The 20815-nt window shown below is 31.2% G+C and overlaps 1 protein-coding gene across 2 annotated transcripts in view; it reads right to left on the bottom strand.

Moving 5' to 3' along the window:
• Nucleotides 1-2464: 2464 nt before the first annotated feature.
• Nucleotides 2465-20815, bottom strand: part of LOC103314137 (uncharacterized protein) — a 288743-nt gene continuing 270392 nt past the window's right edge. For both annotated transcript variants that reach the window (XM_064355937.1, XM_064355936.1), the window contains 3 exons: nucleotides 20375-20500; nucleotides 20122-20315; nucleotides 2465-5354 (listed from right to left, as the gene is read on the bottom strand). In XM_064355937.1, the coding sequence (XP_064212007.1) occupies nucleotides 5037-5354; nucleotides 20122-20315; nucleotides 20375-20500 (638 nt within the window). In that variant the 3' untranslated portion in view covers nucleotides 2465-5036. The remainder of the gene's footprint in view (nucleotides 5355-20121; nucleotides 20316-20374; nucleotides 20501-20815) is intronic.

Genomic DNA, 20815 nt, shown 5'->3' with positions numbered 1-20815 from the left:
TTGTTTTTAGTCCACAAAAAGTCCATATGTTCGATTTTTAGAAGTTTGATTTTTCAATTTTCGTCGCAATTTTTGTCGATTTTGGGTACCCGGAACTTTTGTCAAGCAATAGCTCCGGAACTATCAGAGATAACCCCATGAAGTGTATTATCGTTGGAAAGCTCCTTAAATTATCTATCTTTTTCAAAAAAAATTATTGTTCTCCGACTAATAGTTTTCGAGCAAATTGGAGACAAATGCAAAAATTGGGAAAATTTTAAAAAAAACATAACTAAAAAACTATTGGGAATTTGGCAATTTTCTCGATGCCAATCGATTCCCCGGATCATTTTGCATAGGAATGAATCAAAATAGTTCCACTTTTTCGAATAGTTTAGCCAAAAATGAGAAAATAAAAAAAATTAAAAAAAAGTTAACACCCCCCCCCTTAAAATCGGTCAATTTTTAAAGTGTCTCTAAATCAAATAAAACCGATTCTATCTTATAGATTTTGATGTGCTCTTTCCAATCTAAAAAAGCATTTTCTCCTAGCTCTTTTAGTTTGGCCGTAATCGGCGTTTGAAAATTGAAAATTTTTTTGCGAGATATCGGCTTGAGTCTTATGCTGTTTTATAGAGTTTTTTATTCCGGTTGTCCTCGATTTTTCCGTTTTTCGATAACTCTAATAGTTTGGCCGTAATTGGCGGTTGAAAATTGAAAAAAAGCGAAAATGGAAACCTTTTTTTGCGTTTTTCTCGGAAACTGTAAGACTTAGAGCAACGAACAAAAAAACATCTGATAGCGCTTAATTTTCTCTATTTTTTCGATTAAACCCAGAGCCGCTCCGGGCAACGGTTCCGGCTACAGAGGCGATCAAAATTTTTCCCTAAAAAAAATCATAAAAAAAACTAAAAGTCGTAGAGCACTGCGGTTTGTTCCATTGAATTCAGCGGCTCATTTTACATATTATATCAATTTTTCAAAAGAATAAAAAATTTAAAATTTTTTTTTCCTAAATTTTGCGTAGCTATTTGTGGTGAACAGTTTTATTCAACAAAAAAATTCATAACTCGAAAACTAAAAGTCGTAGGGCAATGCGGTTTATTCCATTGAATTCAGCGGCTCATTTTCTGTATTATACCAACTTTTTACGAGATTTAAAATTTTCAGTTTTTTTGCTAAAAATACACTTACATTTAAAAAGGTGAAAAAAATAAATTTTTTTAAAACTCGTTCTATCGTAGGTTTTTGGACTTGTATATGCCCTTACATTCTTCGACAGTTGTTAAAAGTCAAAAAAAAGTCCATATGTTCGAATTTTTGATGTTTGATTTTTTCAATTTTTGTCGCGAATTTTGTCGATTTCTGGTACCCGGATCATTTATCAAGCAATAACTCTGGAACTATTAGAGATAACCCTATGATGTGTACTATCTTTGGAAAGCTCTTTTAATGATCTATCATTTGCAAAAAAGATTATTGTTGTACGACTTATAGTTTTCGAGAAAATGCAAATAAAAGCAAAAATTAGTTCATATACGCAAAAATTCATAACTAAAAAATTATGGGAAATTTGGCGCTTTTTTTGATTCCAATCGATTCCTCGGATCATTTTGCATTGGTATAAATTAAAATAGTTACACTTTTTAGAATAGTTTAGCCGTAAATGAGAAAATAAAAAAAATAAAAAAAAGTTAACACCCCCCCCCCCGTTAGAATTCGGTCAATTTTTAAAGTGTCTCAAAATCAAACAAAACCGATACTATCTTATAGATTTTGATCTGCTCTTTCCGATCTAAAAAAGCGTTTTCTCCTAGCTCTTTTAGTTTGGCCGTAATCGGCGTTTGAAAATTGAAAATGTTTTTGCGAGATATCGCCTTGAGTCCTATGCCATTTTGTAGAGTTTTTTATTCCGGTTGTCCTCCATTTTTCCGTTTCTCGATAACTCTAATAGTTTCGCCGTAATTGGCGGTTAAAAATTGAAAAAAAGTGAAAATGGAAACCTTTTTTTGCGTTTTTCTCGGAAACTGTAAGAGTTAGAGCAACGAACAAAAAAACATCTGATAGCGCTTAATTTTCTCTATTTTTTCGATTAAACCCGGTGCCGCTCCGGGCAACGGTTCCCGCTGCAGAGGCGATCAAAATTTTTCACTAAAAACTTCATAAAAAAAAAACTAAAAGTCGTAGAGCAATGCGGTTTATTCCATTGAATTTAACGGCTCATTTTACATGTTATATTAGTTTTTCACAAGAATTAAAAATTTTTAAATTTTTTTGCCTAATAATTTTTCAACAAAAAAATTCATAACTCGAAAACTAAAAGTCATACAGCAATGTTTTTCGCAAAAATTAAAAAAATTATTAATTGTGCCTAAAATTAGGGTAGCCATTTTTTCACAATATGTTATTTCTTGAATTGTTTTGCTAAAATTTGTACTGGTTTTTCAAAGAGATAAACTAAGGCGTGTGAAATAAAATTCGTGTGTACAATGGAGGACATATATTTTCAATAACTAGCATTATGACAAGAACTTTACATACATAGAGATAAATAACATGGTCGTCAGCAATACTCTGAAACAAAAAGCTCTAAGAATAATAATTTCACAAGGCAAAGTTCATACTGTTTTGTCCTTAACATGATTGTAGTTTCATAGAACATTGGTCATTCACACTTTATAGTCCTACTTGTAACAACTAACACAACTCGAAAATAAATCCAAGAATTAGCTCAGACAGTTATAGAAAAATTCAATCGAAGCAAAAATTATCTTTTAAACAACAAGTCACACTTTTTGTTCGTGTTTTTAATAATATAGATTTGTTCATTCATCGTATTTATAAATTTTAGGCAACAAATTTATTTTTTCAAAGTGTTTTTTTTTTGTTATTTTGGTCGTAGATCGCAAAATTGTCTAATTAATTATCATTATATAGTATCTCATTTTTATAAATATAATTAATTCAACACAGCATTCACTAGTATGGTACCTAAAACCCTAATTTCGTTATTATTACACTTAAAAAAACTCAGTGAAACTCCGAAACCGATTTGGGAGTTTCACTGATTAACAATAATTTCTTAAAGTACAATAATTTTATGATATGTCAAATTGTTTTCCTTTACATAAATATTTACAAAGTTCTATACACTATAGTCCAGTCAAAAAAACCTTATCTCGATCAGAACTTTTGATAAAAGTTACTGTTTAGTCAAAGAATTTTTCGTTTCAGAGACTGCGCTCTCTGGCGGCCATTAACGGAACTACTGAGAAGGGGAACGTTTTATTTGTACATCTCTGCATCCTAACCTTTAGATATATGTACTTTTCATAAAAGAAAACCAAAAAAAAATTCAGGTGGAATGAAACAAAAAATCTTTGGCTAAACATTTTTTATACAGGCTGTTCCGTCTAAACCCCACATTACAAGTATTGAAAGTTCCAATTAAAAAATTAATTGAAAGTTGGTATTCAGTTATACTCCGTTGAGTTCTGCTCAATAAAAATACTTTAAAAATGGCGGCACTTCCGGTTATACCGGAAGTCGCTATCAACTTTGTTGTTTAAATGGAAAGCTATGTTTTTCACTGCGTTTTTGGATTATTTGAGTTAATTTAAGGCCGTTTTTATCAGCTTTTTCTATACCTAAGTTTAACCGTTTTCGAGATATTTAAGATTTTTTGAAAATTTTTGGATTTGCACCTGTCACTTAAAAAATTGGTAACTCTCTTAGTTTTCGAGATTTTGAAACCATATTTGGAGAATTAAAAGAGAAAGCCTGTATCTGTTCTCTAGTGTGTTCAAAATTGGAAAAGAAGTTAACAAACCCAAAAATTTTATGGTTAAGTTTGGACAACTTCAAGTACCCATAACTTAAATTTTTCAAATGGGATGTTCCAATTTTTATTTTACTAGATGGAGGAGAATTTTTTTCCGCATCGATCGGTATTAGCATTCCCTATACCTATCTGTGATAATTTTCAAGTTATGTTGGTTTTTTTGACATTATAGAAAATTTCCTACTAACCACAGCTATTTTTGCATAGTTTGCCATGAAAACATTTCTGATTAAACAAACGACAAACTCTGTTCAAAATTGTGTTGTCCGTCTTGTAAAAACAAAATAAATTCATTAAATGTTTGTTTAAAAAACTTAAATTTCTCACATTTTTTCCATGGCAACCTATGACTTAATTTCTCAATCCCAACAAAAAGTCATTGTAACTTGAAAACTATTAAACATAAGTATAGGGAATGCTAATACAGATCGATGCAGAATTAAATTCTCTACGATCTAATGAAAAAAAACTTGTGGCATTTCATTGAAAAAAATTGAGTTATGGGTGCTTAAATTTCTACAAACTTAACTTTAAAAATTTGGAGTTTGTGATTCTTTTTTAGAAATCTGAAAACACCAAAGGATAGATCTAAGCTTCCTCTTTCAAATGAGCTAAAAAATATTTCCAAATTTTTAGAAATGGCAGAGTTATCGATTTTTGAACTGGAAGGTGCAAATTCCAAAAAAAAAATTAAAACCCAAAATATTTCGTAAACGACTAAATTTAGGTATAGGGAAAGCTTATAAAAACTACCTTAAAATAACTCTAGCAATCCAAAAATGCATTAAAAAATATTGATTTCCAAAGTTGATAGCGTCTTGAAATTATTTTCATTGAGCAGGACCTAAGAGATTATGGTTGTGTGCAAATTTTCAAACGACTATCATTAGAACTACCAATACTTCTAATGTGGGGTTTAGACGGTCACCCTGTATACTTCACAGTAACTTAACTTTTTGACCGGACTACTAGTTAGCTTTGAGTTCAAATTTCAAGAATCATGATTGCACGCTAATCTCCTGAGAATCTGACAAAAGACGGGTTCACACTACAAATATCAATCAGTAATAATAATAATAATAATAATAATTAATAAAATAATTTTCCAAATGAGAAAAAAACCAGTATAAGTACTTAGATGAAAAAACTGAACAGAAATCGTCAGTTATCTCCGATACTTGTCACTATTTGTTGCCACCGGAAGAGAAAAATGCCACTAATAGGGTTCGTGCTGTATTTTGGGGGAGAGCCGTGTGTGTCCCTGGGGCTTCCAGGGGGCGTCCGTGTGGGGCGCGATGGCGGCGAGTGGGGGCGGCGAAGAGCCGGGTTGGGACGTGGGGGCGCTAACAATGCTCAACGCATGCATTATGCAAGTCTTGGCCGTGGACTCGACGTCCATTAGTTCTTCGAGTTCTTTGTCGTTGCGCGAATTGGCAGAGTCGGGGGTTCCTGTCAGGCCGTCGCGACCGTTCTCCAGGAAATCGGCCTCGCCGTTCTCCTCTTCGCCGTCGAGGGCCGTCTCGGTTTTATTCTCCTGGAAAAAATCAAAATTATAACATTGATTACTATTTTTATAAATACAGGGTGATCCAATAATCGCTCTATAACTTTTTTATTTGAAATATGACCATGCCGTAAATTCTAGTCCACAAACTAAAAATATTTTTATTGTGTTGTATACAGGGTGGTGAACTAAAGTAAATTTTTTTAATGGAACACCCTATATATTTTTGCATACATGGATTCTACGCAAAAAAATAATGTAACTTTGTATGAAATATTATGGGTCTATATCTTTTCATTTCGGAATTATTCAACTTTTCGTTAAAAAATAGATCAGTTTTTAAAAAATCACTGCGAAGTTACCTATGAATATTTTCCGAAAAAATTGCAATAGAAAAACTTAAAATTCCCTGTAGTTTTAGCAATAGCCGACTTTTATATGTTATATATTTGTAATCTATAATATAATTTATACAGGGTGCTCAAAAACTGGCGCACCAACTCAGTGGTACGTTATTGAGAAGCAAGTGCAGATTACGGGAAAAATGTTGAAGAAATTCCTAAAGTTATATTTTAAAAAATCTGGAGCTACAAACTTATTGTGTTAACTTCTTTAGTTTTAGTTATTTTTTTATATTTTTATGTTTCATACCAGGTAATCGTTCCGTAACAAAACGATGAATAATTATTTTTAAATTTACTATCAGATTTTAGCAGTTTTTTTAATTTAAAAAAATTAAAATTCATCCAAAAAATCACAATGTGTAGATGTGCCAATACTGGGAATTATTTCCTAGGAAACCGTTTCAAAAATAATTTATTTTTATTGTTGCTCAAATTCTATTGCGATCATGACTGTTAGACAACGTTGCCACATGTCATTTACCTAAAATTAGTTATTTATCAATAACTTTAATACAAAGAATTTTTTTACTAATTTGACTGATTGAGTTGGTGCGCCAGTTTTTGAGCACGCTGTATACTATACAAAATATATAGGGTGTTTCATTAAAAAAATATAACTTTGATTCACCACTCTGTATACAACACCCTGTTTATAATAGAAAAATTAGTTTGTGGATTTAAGTCGATCTATTAGATAATAAAAACAACATAGCAATATTTCAATTACCAAAAAAGTTATAGACCGATTACAGACCCGTGGGTCACCCTGTATATTACCTATTTATGGAGATGCGATTTTTAGTAATAAAGGTTGTACAAAAACAGAAATAAAAAGCCAATACCCTAAGCGACTGAAAAGCTAAAAAAACTGTTGGTAAAATTAAAATTCTGAAGATCTAATTTACTGAAAGAGTTAGAAATTTTGAAAACTATAGAAGTTAGAACATTAAGAAATTGGAAAACTGGAATTATAAGACATTGAAACAACGAAAAACTGAAAAATTTAGGAAACTATTATGAAATATAGGAAATCAAGAAACTAAAATGCTGAAATACTGAGGAATAAAATTTGTTGGAGAAGTATCAAAAGAAAAATAATTTACAAGGTGTTTTAGAAATGAGCTACTCAATTCTTCTTAGAAATGTGCTGTTAATGTGAAATACTTTTTTTCTGTTTCTGATATAGCTAGTCGCTATCATCTGTCGTTCTAGTCTACCTTTTTTTATTTTCTGTGTTATATCTTTTTTCACTGTTTTCTATTCCTAGTAATTTTTTCACTTTATGTTTACTATTTTTTGCGATTATTTACATATTTTTTATTTTCTGTTTGTTTTATTTTCCTAATATAATTTTTTTTAAAATTTTTCACTAATGACTTTTAGCGTTCTTTTTTTGTGTTCTTGTTTTTGTCTTTTTTTCTTCCATCTCAGTTTTTTTTTGTGCATTGTTTTTTTTTCTTTGTTTTCTTTTATGTATATAGTTAATTTTACTATTTTATTCTGTTCCTCGTTTTTTTTTGTTCTTTAAATAATTTTCTCCCATAATACATACATAAGTCGTGCAGTTTCTTAGCGTCCATTATGGTGCAAATAACTAACCGGTTATGACAACTCAAAAAGGTTATCGTTTTAGTCTGCCTCCTTTATCTTCTGTGGTATATCTTTTTTTCTCTGTTTTCTATTCCTGGTAATTTTTTCACTTTATGTTTGCTATTTTTCGCGGTTTTTTACATATTTCCTATTTTTTTTGTTTTAATTTTCCAATATAATTTTTTCTTTAATTTTCCACTAACGACTTTTAGCTTTCTTTTTTTGTATTTTTTGTTTTTGTCTTTTTTTTCTTTTATCTCTGTTTTCTTTTATGTATATTTTTTATTTTACTACTTTATTCTGTTTCTCGTTTTTTTTGTTCTTTAAATAATTTTCTCCCATAATACAAACATAAGATGTGCAGTTTCTTAATAATCTTTAACCTTGAAAAGGTTTCTGATTTGATGAGTTTTGCAATTATCTCCACACAGATATCTCGCCTTTTTCCTTCTCAATCAGTCATAAGGACTTCGTCACGCACCCAAACCACCAATTAAGTAAATTAAAACGTCGATTAGGGTCGGCAGAGGGAGCGCGATCAGCACTTGAAACTCTGCAATTCCATAGCCATTTTCGTGCAAATATCACGTCTGATAGAGACATGTGTAAGTCACGATAAGGGTCGTAAGTGAAAAATGGAGCCATAATAAAACTTGTCACATCCTTCTGACTCTTATCATGCAAAACGACTCGCCTTTCTGGCCCCTTGTTCTAATGTCGCTAATTGGAAGATTTTTTTTTCGTCTTGTGCTATCGCTGGCTCTATCTGACTGACGGTTATTTATTTATAGAAAGTGAAAGAGGCACGCGATCGCAGGAATCGACCTCTGGGGGCGGCAAAGGCGGCGGGGCGCATCTATCAGCATGCAGCCGCTCCCAGGTGTATTGTTATCGGGCGAAAAATTGACATGAATCCAGAAATAGACAGCTGATTTCGGCCTCTCAGCATGGAGATAATTTCTTTTTCATATTTACTTTCACAAAAAGTTAATTAATAACATAGTAAATAGAGGCTTTTAAAATAATCTACTGTAAAAATAAACAATAGTCATTAGAAAGCACTAAATAAGAGAAAAATAAAGAAAATAGATAACTGATAAAAACCTGAAAAGGAAGAATAAAAAATAGAAAATATAGATGGAAAAAAATAAACAAAACAGAAAAACAACAGAATGCAGAGAAAAAAGTACAGAAATTAAGTACATAGAAGAAAACAGAGGAGGAATGAAAAAAAGGGACAAGTGAAAGAGTACAAAGTAAAGAGAATTAAAAAAATCTATTCATCTCAACTCCTATCAGAAGAACAGATAAAAAAAACCAATAAAAACGAAGAAATAACATTTTTAAAAAATGCAGAATGGATTCTAAAAGAGAATTTGAGAATGTAACAGTAGACGCAATGTATAAAATAATTTCGTATACAGTATAAAAATAATTGTAAAAAAGAACTTTGCAAAATTCAAAATGAAATTAAAGAAGAATTCAAAAAAAAAAACGCGGACAAAATCAAAAAGAGAATTAGCAGCCAACTTTCTCTATTATTTTCCAACTTTTTATAGTTATTCTCTTAGAGTTAAGTGTTTCTAACGTAGAATGACAGGCGGAATCCAAATTTGCAAGAATCAAGTTGCTACGACTAACCGTTCTAAAAATATCGGCAAAAATTTAGCCTTGTCAAAACTTATCGCAAGCAAATTTTCTTCATTATTTTCTAACTATTCAGGGTTATGTATTTAGAATTAAGTGTTTCCAACGTAGAATGACCGGCGGAATCCAAATTTGCAAGAATCAAGTCGCTACGACTAACCGTTCTGAAAATATCGGCAAAAATTTAGCCTTGTCAAAATTTATTGAAACCAAATTTTCTTCATTATTTTCCAACTCTTCGTTGCTATGTCCTTAGAATTGAGTGTTTCTAACGTAGAATAACCGGCGGAATCCAAATTTGCAAGAATCAAGTCGCTACGACTAACCGTTCTGAAAATATCGGCGAAAATTTAGCCTTGTCAAAATTTATCGAAACCAAATAGTCTTCATTATTTTCGTTACGTTCGGGGTTATGTTCTTAGAGTTAAGTGTTTCTAACGTAGAATGACCGGCGGAATCCAAATTTGCAAGAATCAAGTCGCTACGACTAACCGTTCTGAAAATATCGGCAAAAATTTAGTCTTGTCAAAATTTATCGAAACCAAATAGTCTTCATTATTTTCTTTCTTTTTGGGGTTGTGTCTTTAAAATTAAGTGTTTCTAACGTATAATAACCGGCGGAATCCAAATTTGCAAGAATCAACTCGCTACGATTAACCGTTCTGAAAATATCGGCAAAAATTTAGCCTTGTCAAAATTTATCGCAAGCAAATTTTCTTCATTATTCTCCAACTATTCGGGGTTATGTCGTTGAAATTGAGTGTTTCCAACGTAGAATGACCGGCGGAATCCAAATTTGCAAGAATCAAATCGCTACGACTAACCCTTATGAAAATATCGGCAAAAATTTAGCCTTGTCAAAATTTATCGAAACCAAATAGTCTTCATTATTTTCCTTCTATTCGGGGTTATGTCTTTAAAATTGAGTGTTTCTAACGTAGAATGACCGGCGGAATCCAAATTTGCAAGAATCAAGTTGCTACGACTAACCGTTATGAAAATATCGACAAAAATTTAGCCTTGTCAAAATTTATTGAAACCAAATTTTCTTCATTATTTTCCAACTCTTCGTTACTATGTCCTTAGAATTGAGTGTTTCTAACGTAGAATAACCGGCGGAATCCAAATTTGCAAGAATCAACTCGCTACGACTAACAGTTCTGAAAATATCGGCAAAAATTTAGCCTTGTCAAAATTTATCGAAACCAAATAGTCTTCATTATTTTCCTTCTGTTCGGGGTTATGTCTTTAAAATTGAGTGTTTCTAACGTAGAATAACCGGCGGAATCCAAATTTGCAAAAATCAAGTTGCTACGACTAACCGTTCTGAAAATATCGGCAAAAATTTAGCCTTGACAAAATTTATCGAAACCAAATAGTTTTCACTATTTTCGTTCTATTTGGGGTTATGTGTTATGAGTGTTTCTAACGTAGAATGACCGGCAGAATGTACGTTTGCAAGAATCAAGTCGCTACGTCTAAGATTTAAATAGAATTTTCAGAATTTAAAATTTTTTCAAATTCTTAATCCTTGCAGTGTAGAATGTTGAAGAAGGAAAATGTAGAAGAGGTAGTTAGTAGAGTCCATGACAACATACAGTACCTTAAGCCACATTATTATGTACTAGAAATGATCAACAACAAGTAAAATGTCATGTCTTTATTGATAAAATGCCAAATGATTGTCAAATCAATGAAATCGAAACTTCGGAATTTCATCATTCTCCCTCTCAAACTTCTCCTTAATCATGCGAAACTTCTCCCCATAATCATAAATCGGGGGCAAAGCCAACGCAAACGTCCCAATTGCCACATCCTTCCTTTCCTTATTCCGACTCTGTGAAACTTTCTGCCTCAACTCCCTCACTTTCTTCAACTCGACCAAATACTTCTCCCTGTTATTCTTCAATTTCTTGATAAACATCTGACTCGTCCTATTTATCTTCTCAGCCCTTGCTTCCGACTCTTCCTCCGTATCTTTAATAAATGAAACTTCATTCCGAAACTTCTGCTTCAACAGCCTAATCCTATTCTTCTGAGTGTGCTTCAGATGGTTATACTTTTTTTGGTGTTGGTCAAGTTCTTCAAACCTGCGTTGGCACTCACTGATCCCAGTTTCAACACACGGAACAACAACTGGATCTATTGTTTCCTTGGAGAGGAAAGGGCAAGACCTGTAAATGTAATCTTCTGGTTTCTTGTCGCTTGTTTCCACCGAAACGGAACATTTCTTCCTCCTCTTTAGAGTTTTTGGAAGAAACTCGGCGTTCCAGAAGGGTAGTTCCTTGAAGAGGTATCTCCTGATTTCTTCAACGTTGTTACTCTTCACCAAATCTTCAAGTAGCGTTTCGTCCAATCGGTTAAATTGTGTCTTAGGACTGGGTTTTTTGGCAAAATCACAAAATAGAGCGAAGAGGTAGACATTGGTCATGATTAGCGAAACCAAAGCGTGGAAATTTGAATCTAGAAGAATATCTTTCAAGATTGTCCATTTCGTTTTAGTGACTTTGGGCTGAGTTTTCCTCGGACATGTTGGAAAATTTGGTTTAGGGAATTTATATTGGGGCCCAAAAATTGGTTTTGTGATAGTTTCGTTGCTTTTGGTTGGTCTTGGTGGTGGCGGAAGTGCAACAACTTTCCTAACTTCTTCAAAATTTTTCAAAGTTTCGTTGAAATGTTCCAGATGATTTGTTGAGTTGTTTCTTTTGATTGGGTTAAAGTGCACTTCTTCCAGTTCGTCTCCCGGAGGCTGCGAAAGTGTCGAACATAAAGTAGCGAAAGCTGAGAGTAGTAGAACAATCGTCAAAAGAATAGAAATACCGAGAGTTTTGGCTTTGCATTTCCGGAAGCTCCGGAACTTGTCTTTGTACAATCGGCGTAATTTCTGCGGTTTCTCCTGGTGTTCGTAGTCGTATTCCAGGAGGCGCTCTTGCAAATATTCGTCAAAAGTCAGGAAACCGTCGTTTTTTCCCTTCGCCGTTTCGCCGTCGAACTCAACTTCGTCGGATGAGTTTTGTTCAGAGTTTGGTTCGTCCGTTTCGTCGAGAAGTGACCATGAGTCTGCACTGACGTCCGAATCGCTCTTTTCCACATGAATTTCGCTCATAGTCTCGAATTTACTGGAGATTTTGACAGAATGTATGGAGTTTTTTTAATGAAAATTTGACGTGATGGTGTTTGTTTGTTTCGCACGGATAACTGGATCGTTCGGCACGTTTCAAAGCTTGAATATTTCGTCAAGTGTGTTCTCTAACGAGCTGCCCAGAAGCAATGCCGGCTAATTGTGGGCCAAGATGTGGCTCTAGACACGTCTTCTCTTATCGTAATTCTCGAGCTGGATTATTATCCAGCTTCTTGACATTAAATGTGCGCCCGCTAACACGTGGGAACATCTTTTATGTAAATATAATCTTTCCTTATGGCTTGTTTGCTTCATTAACAACGTGATTTAGGACAGTGGAGTGACTAATTCAAAGACTTTAAAATTTATAGATTGTGACCTTGGGATGAAACGCTACGGACAGATTAACACACTTGGATAAAGTTTAACTGCCGTCAAGGGACACAACAGACAAAGGGGTTCATAATTTAGTTTTTCATTTATTAGTAAATGATTTTTAAAACGCAATATCTAAGCTACAGTCAGATCGAATAATATTTTGTTATGCTAAAAAATCATTAATTAAGCCAAAAATTACAGTTTTCTACCGGTTTATGTAACTTTTTTTGTCAGAAATTTTTTTTGCTAAAACTCTCACTTATTTCATGACAATGAATGTTTTTGTAAAAACAGAAACTACGATGTTTAATTGTCTGAAGAACGTAACAATTTTTTTTAGACAAATTTATTTTGCGAAATTTCGTTTAAAACGATCACAATATCCATTATTAAACCCGACAATTAATTAATTATTTTTATTTGAGACAAAAATTGGAGTGAGGAATACAAGTCAAAAAAAAGATTGAAAAATGGTGAACAAACAACAGATTGAAAAACAGAATGAAGCAAATTGGGAGAGTAGAAAACAAAGAATCAAAAAAAAAGAAACACAAAATACAGAAGATAGATAAAAGAAAAAAGAAGTAAGCGGTAAATGAAGGCAGCATATAGTTAAGAAAACAATACGACGAAAAAAAACAAGAGTTAGAATAGGGAGCTTATTAAGGAGAAACACCGAGAAAAAACTGTGAATAGTGACTTATTTAAGTAAGAAAAAAAAGAAACTTTGAACAGAGGAAATAGAAATAGTTTTATTGGTGTCTAAAAACAGTGCGTCATAACACTCATAACACAGGTCTATAAAATAATAAAGAAGATAAAAAGAAAAAAGAATGAAAAAATATAAAAAAATTACCAAAAAAACATTTAAAAACAGAGGGCAGAGAACAAAGGGAAAGGGAAAGAATCCAAGACAGAAAGCAGAAAATGAAGAGTAACAAACAGTTAATCAAATATAAAACCAGGTGGAAAGAGAGATTGAGTAGAGAAAAAATTTTGAATAACGACTAGAGAAGTGAGTTTAAAAAAAAAGTAAACAAAGACTGAGAAGAGGTAAAAGAACGAAAATTTAGGAGAGCAACGATAAAGTATAGAGCAAAGCAAATATAGAACAATGAACAGAAAAGGGAAAACACTGGATAGATGATAGAACAAAAGAACAAAAAAAGAAGACAATAAATAAAAATAAATAAATAAATAAAAAAACATTTCTTACCTTATTTCTGATAAGAAGAAATAACAGGAAAAAATGGAAAACAGTAAAAAAAGAAAATAAAAGAAGAAAATAGAACAGAAGAAAGAGTTGAGGAAAAGCAAAAATGAAGGAAATAACTAATAGAGAAACAGAAAACCTAAAGAGAAAGAAAGACATCTATTAAAAGAAAAATTGATAGAACAGAAAATTCTTTTATATGAGCTATCTTCTGTGAAAACAAAAATTCTTCAACAAAGTGCTTTTGAAAATTTTGAGTATTTTTTCTTTTAGGATTTCTTTTCCTAATTTCTACTAAAATTTCAATAAAAATTTAATCACCCAAGCAAATTAAAATAATATCAAACTTTTTTCGAAAGAGAATAAATCTTGGAGAAGTTTTTCTTCAAAAAATATTTTCTCTTTAAGTTTAACAAGTAAATCTAAAAATCAATGATTTGAAGAGTTCTTCCAAACAGTATTTGAAACAATTTGCAAAAAAGAATGGTTTATAAAAAATAAATAAGAGAATAAAGCTAAAAACAAAGTGAGCAATAAAAAGTTAATAAAATATAATAACAGAAGATTAAGTAGAGAAAAAATTATGAGTAACGACTAGAGAAGTGAGATTAAAGAAAAACAAACAAATAACAGTGAAAAGAATAAGAGAATAAAATAAGGGAGAACGATGAAGGATAGAACATAGCAAATAAAGAACAAGGAAAAGAAAAGAGAAAAAAATAGATAGAAGACAGAGAACAGAGAGTGAAGAATAAAAGTTTAGTAAAAGGAGGAATTGACAAAATGTAAAACAGAGAACAGAAAAGACAAAAATAAATAACAGAGAAATGGAACGTAAAACAAAAAGTGATTTCTTACCTTATTTCTCATGAGAAAAAATAACAGGAAAAATGGAAAACAGTAAAAAGTAGAGAATAAAAGAAGAAAATAAAACAGAAGAAAAAGTTTAGCCAATGCAAAAGTGTAGGAAATAAATAATAGAGAAACAGAAAACCTAAAGAAAAAGAAAGACATCTATTAGGCAGGAGGATAGCATACACATACAGAGTTCAAAAAATAAAAAAATAAGAGATAGTTTCTTTCACTAAAAATTTAATCACTCAAGCAATTTATGAAAACCTTGGAAAAGTTTGTTACAAAAAATATTTTTTCTTTAACTTTAATATTTAAATCTTAAAATCAATAATTTGAAGAATTTTTTCAAACAATTTAAAAAAAAAAATTGCGAAAAATTAAGGTTTATAAAAAACTAACAAGAAAAGAAAGCTAAACAAAGTGCAGCGAGACTAAGAGAAGAAAAAAGGGGGAATAAAAAAAAGATAGAGAGAAACCAAAATAGAAAGCAGGAAACGGATTAGATAAGTGAGAATAAAGAAAAGAAAACAAAGAAAAATGAAGAGATAAAAGAAAAAATAAAAGAAAAAACGATAAAGGATAGAGCGTAGCAAAATCAGAGCTAGGAAAAGAAAATAGAAAAAACTGTATAAAAGATAGAAAACAGTGAGTAAAAGTTTAGTAAATGGAGGAAATGACACAAAATGTAAAACGTAGAATAAAAAAAACAAAACAAATAACAGAGAAAACGAAAGTAAAGCAAACAGTGATTTTTTATCTTATTTTTCATCAGAAAAAGAAAACAGAACAAAAGGAAAACTTGGGGATATACAAAAAGTGTAGTAAATCAATAATAGACAAAAAATGTAAATATAGAATAGCAAATAGAGAAAATTTTGAGTATTCTCTTGTGAACACATTATTCCCGAAAAAGAAAAAAAACTCGGAATAGTTTTTGCAAAAAAATTCTCTTCTGTTTAAAACACATAGTACCTACATTTAATCTTAAAATCAATGACTTGAAAAAATTTCGTAAAAAATAATAAAAAAGAAAGAAAAGTTCATCAACTTGCAACAAATATTGTCTCCAATTATGTTATTTTTGTTCATTTCTTTAAATAAACACATGAAGCGAAAGTGAATTTACAGTAAACTTGAAACAACGCAACAAAATTGGCTGTTTTTTTTATCTAAAACTCTCGCATGCTAAAGCTGCTTCATAAATTTGTAAAAAACAGTTATTTACAAAGACAGCTCCATAATTATGGCTTATCAGTGGCTTCCCAGGGGTCCGGATCGTCTCTTCCTCCTTTATAAATCAGTTATTTCCCACTTTTGCCGTTATAGATTTTGGTAATTGCAAAAGTCGGGGGTGGGCTTCCGATATCGGATCAGCGGCGGCGGCAGCAGCAGGAGAGAGACATTAGACGATAGATTAGGGCTTTGAAGGAACGCCGAACTCGCCCTGTGATTACGACTCCTGCTATCTAATTTATTATTGTGATGTGTTTTTGTGCCGGAAATTGCACGTTATTCGACACTTGCCAGCGCACAAAATGCAAATTGGACAAACGCAAACAAAAATCCGATTGAAGACGCGTCCGGTGACAAAGCGCATTTGTTTGGTTTATTAGAGGCCGAAAAATTGTACACCGTGTTGAAATTAATTGGTGCTTTAGTGCGTGTGTTTGTTTGAATCGTACAAGTTTCTTTGAGAGCGGGCCGTGTTTGCAGATTGAGATCCGATAGAGAAACACAGATGGCGGCACAAACTAAAGACATCTAAGTGGCAATTTCCTCTTTTTGTTTTTAAACGGCTATGTAAATACGTCTTTGCTTGGTTCAAAGCACGCTTAGATTCGGTGTTCTTTGTTTTCCGATTGCGAGAAGAAAAAAGTCCAAAGCTGGAGAATGAATTCTCAATTTATATTCGCCAAGGATCCGCTTAAGAGATCGCGTATAGAGGGCGATGGAACAAGAGATGGAGGAAGTCTGCAGCTGACAGTTCTAAGACCGGAACAATAACATCTTGAGACAGGCTTTATTATTCGCATTTGTAATAATATTGCTCTGAGATGTTTATTTAAATTAACGGAATGGCTTTTGGGGTTTTTATCGGGGATTAAAACGCCGCGCTCAAAAAAATAGTGCGAAATAAAAACCAAAATTTTGGTTTAGTCAATAATTTTTGTGTCTATTTTTAGCATAAATAGCGTATTTTATGCTTTATAAACAAATTTAATTAAAAAAAAATCAAAAATTGAGTAATAATCGGCTTAAATAACAAATTTTTTAATCACTGTTTACAAAATTAGTAAACTTATTTGCCCAAAAAAACTAGTCTCCTTGAGAAGAAGTTAAACATGTTAAATATTTAATAAAAAACATAACAGAAGAAGTAAGTTTTTCCCTTAGAAAAAATAATTTTTGGTTTTTAAACTATTTTACTGTTTTCTAAAAAATTCACAAATTTATTATTTTTGTCTTAAATGTTTGATTTTTGCTCACTTTAAGATTTTATTAAATGTAATTTTTGATTTAAGTATTTCTTCTTTTTGTTAAAATTCTCGCAAAGTGAGTAAGTTTTTAGTATAAAATTATACATAACCTAATCTTTGATTCTTGATCATATTGGATCATTGAAAAAAGTCAAAAATATAGTAAAGTTTGGCTTAATATTTATGATTTTTGGATTACTCTATAAACAAAGCTTCTATAAAAGAGCGAATTTTTAGCCAAAACAATATTTTCTTAAAGAAAAAAAAATTTTCTTTTTGAGCATAAGCATGTTAAAAAAGTGAAAACCAACATAATTTTAGCCTTGGATATATTATTTCTTACCACGTTTAGTAAAAACTTTAAGTTTTTGTCTAAAAAAAACCTAATTTTTGGATTATTAACTTGTTTTAATGTTTCAAGGAGTCAAAAATAAGTTCATTTTGGGAGCAATATCGCAAAGTGTGTGAGTTTTTTGTATAAATAAGCTAATTTTTGATTCATGAACATATTAGGTCTTTGAAAAAAGTCAAAAATTTAATAATTTTTGGCTTAAATATTTGATTTGTCGATCACTCTATAATCAAAATTTTCAAAATCAGTGAGTTTTTACCCAAAAAATTAGTTTCTAAAAGAGAAAATTATGGTTTTTGAGTTATAAGCATGTTAAAAAAGTGAAAACCAACATAATTTTAGCCTTAGATATTTATTTCTTGCCACGTTTAGTAAAAACTTCACAAAAGAAGTCAGTTTTTGGCTTAGAAAAACTAATTGTTGGATTGTTAACCTATCTTATTGTTTCAAGGAGTCAAAAATAAGTTATTTTTGGGAAAAAATATCGCAAAGTGCGTGAGTTTTTTCCATTTACAACTTAATTTTTGGTTCATTAACTTATTAGGTCTTTGAAAAAAGTCAAAAATTTAATAATTTTTGGCTTAAATATCTGATTTGTAGATCATTGTGTAATCAAAATTTTTCAAAATGAGTGAGTTTTTAGCTAAAAAATTAGTTTCTAAAAGAGGAAATTATGGTTTTTGAGTTACAAGCATGTTAAAAAAGTGAAAACCAACATAATTTTAGCCTTAAATATGTTATTTCATGCCACGTTTAGTAAAATCTTCAGAAAAGAAGTACGTTTTTGGCTTAAAAAAACTAGGATTATTAACTTATCTTGGTGTTTCAAGAAGTCAAAAATTAGCTATTTTTGGGAAAAAACATCGCAAAAGTGCTTGAGTTTTTTGTATAAATTACCGAATTTTTGATTTATGAACCTATTAGGTCTTTGAAAAAAGTAAAAAATAAAGTAATTTTTGGCTTAAATATCTGATTTGTTGATCATTCTTTAATAAAAATTTTTCAAAATGAGTGAGTTTTTAGCCAAGAAATAGTTTCTAAAAGAGAAAATTAGGGTTTTTGAGTTATAAGCATGTTAAAAAAGTGAAAATCAACATAATTTTAGCCTTAGATATTTATTTCTTGCCACGTTTAGTAAAAACTTCACAAAAGAAGTCAGTTTTTGGCTTAGAAAAACTAATTTTTGGATTGTTAACCTATCTTATTGTTTCAAGGAGTCAAAAATAAGTTATTTTTGGGAAAAAATATCGCAAAGTGCGTGAGTTTTTTCCATTTACAACTTAATTTTTGGTTCATTAACTTATTAGGTCTTTGAAAAAAGTCAAAAATTTAATAATTTTTGGCTTAAATATCTGATTTGTAGATCATTGTGTAATCAAAATTTTTCAAAATGAGTGAGTTTTTAGCTGAAAAATTAGTTTCTAAAAGAGAAAATTATCGTTTTTAAGTTATAAACATGTTAAAAAAGTGAAAACCAGCATAATTTTAGCCTTGGATATGTTATTTCGTACCACGTTTAGTAAAAACTTCACAAAAGAAGTAAGTTTTTGGCTTAAAAAAACTAATTTTTGGATTATTAACCTATCTTATTGTTTCAAGAAGTAAAAAATAAATTATTTTTGGGGAAAAGTATCGCAAAGTGCGAGAGTTTTTTGTATAAATTACCTAAGTATTGATTTATTAAAATATTAGGTCTTTGAAAAAAGTTAAAAATTCAATAATTTTTGGCTTAAATATCTGACTGGTCAATTATTCTATGATCAAAATTTTTCGAAATGAGTGAGTTTTTAGCCAAAAAATTAGTTTCTAAAAGAGAAAATTATGGTTTTTGAGTTACAAGTATGTTAAAAAAGTGAAAACCAACATCATTTTACCCTTAGATATGTTATTTCTTGCCACGTTTAGTAAAAACTTCACAAAATAAGAAATTTTTCGGCTTAAAAAAACTAATTTTTGGATTATTAACCTATCTTAGTGTTTCAAGGAGTCAAAAATAAGTTATTTTTGGGAAAAAATATCGCAAAGTGCTTTAGTCTTTGGTACAAATAACCTGATTTTTGATTCATTAACATATTAGGTCTTTGAAAAAAGTCAAAAATAAAGTAATTTTTGGCTTAAGTACCTCATTTGTCGATTAATCTTAAATCAAAATTTTTGAAAATGAGTGAGTTTTTAGTCAAAAAATAGGTTTCTAAGAGGAGAAAATAAAGTTTTGCGGTAATAAACCTGTTAAAAAATTCAAAACCTTACATATGATTGGAAAAAACATCGTAGAACGAAATAAATTTTTGATTAAAAAAAAACAAATTTTTGGTTTATTACTCTACCTTAGTGTTTCAAGAAGTCAAAATTAAGTTATTTTTGGGAAAAAATATCGCAAAGTGCTTGAGTTTTTTGTATAAATAACCTTATTTTTGATTCATCAACATATTAGGTCTTTGGAAAAAGTTAAAAATAAAGTAATTTTTAATTTGTAAACTTAATCTAAAACTTCAAAACCCCAAAGAATTGCATTGACACTCAGATAACGTAAGTATGCAAAATTTCAATTCATTAGGACAACGCGAACCCTTTCAAATTTGGCTCCAAAAATATAAAACAGGCAGACGCACAACAGAGCAAGTTAAATAAATAAAAGCTTTTAAAAACAATAAAACAAACTGCTGGTCTAAAGGTTGGTGTTTTAGGGCGATAATACCTCCAGAAAAGCATACTTAATTTGACATTTTATTTAAAAAAAAAATGAAAGAAAGTCCTTACTTTGTCTGGCGTGTTGTTATCTCTTGGTGAAAGAGGTGGCGAAGCACAATTGGCCAATGCTGGCACTCCCAGCTCGTAGATATTCAACATATGTGCAGCCTGAGCGTGGACCATCAGATCCCAAGCGTTCTGGAAGGCGTCTTTGCATTGGACACAAAGCAGAGATGCGGCAGAATGATCATCAGTCGGCGATTCTGTAATACGCAATTTTAGAAACCGTCCAGAAAACGTTCAAACAAAAAAAAACACTTACTCGACTTGTTCGCGTCGCATTTGCATGTGAAACGGAGTTTGCAGTAAGTTTTCTTGTGCTCGAGTAAATCGTGCAAGTCGGTGTACATTTCACGACAGTTGCCGCAGATCAAAATATCTTGGTTGCCTGAAAAGAAAAAAAAATATATTTTTGAGGCACTCATTCGCTACCGCTCGTTCGTGCTTTAAACAATGAGTTCATTGCAACATTTTCTCGTCGAAAATCCGAGGAAATTCGGTAATTATGAATTACTTATAAGTTATTTAAAAAAGGGGCCGCCAGGAGCCACAAAAATTTTACCTCAATTAAATTACGTATTATTATTAAATAAAAAATCGTTTATTCCGACTAAGAATATCTTGGTTGCGTGAAACAAAAAAAAAACAATAATAATTATTTGAGGTACTCACTCGCTACCGCTCGTTCGTGCTTTAAACAATG

Source organism: Tribolium castaneum, chromosome 1 (genome assembly GCF_031307605.1).
Source record: "Tribolium castaneum strain GA2 chromosome 1, icTriCast1.1, whole genome shotgun sequence".
NCBI classification, from domain to species: domain Eukaryota; kingdom Metazoa; phylum Arthropoda; class Insecta; order Coleoptera; family Tenebrionidae; genus Tribolium; species Tribolium castaneum.
Note: the sequence above shows the minus strand (reverse complement) of the source record. Positions and strands in the feature narration are given on the sequence as shown.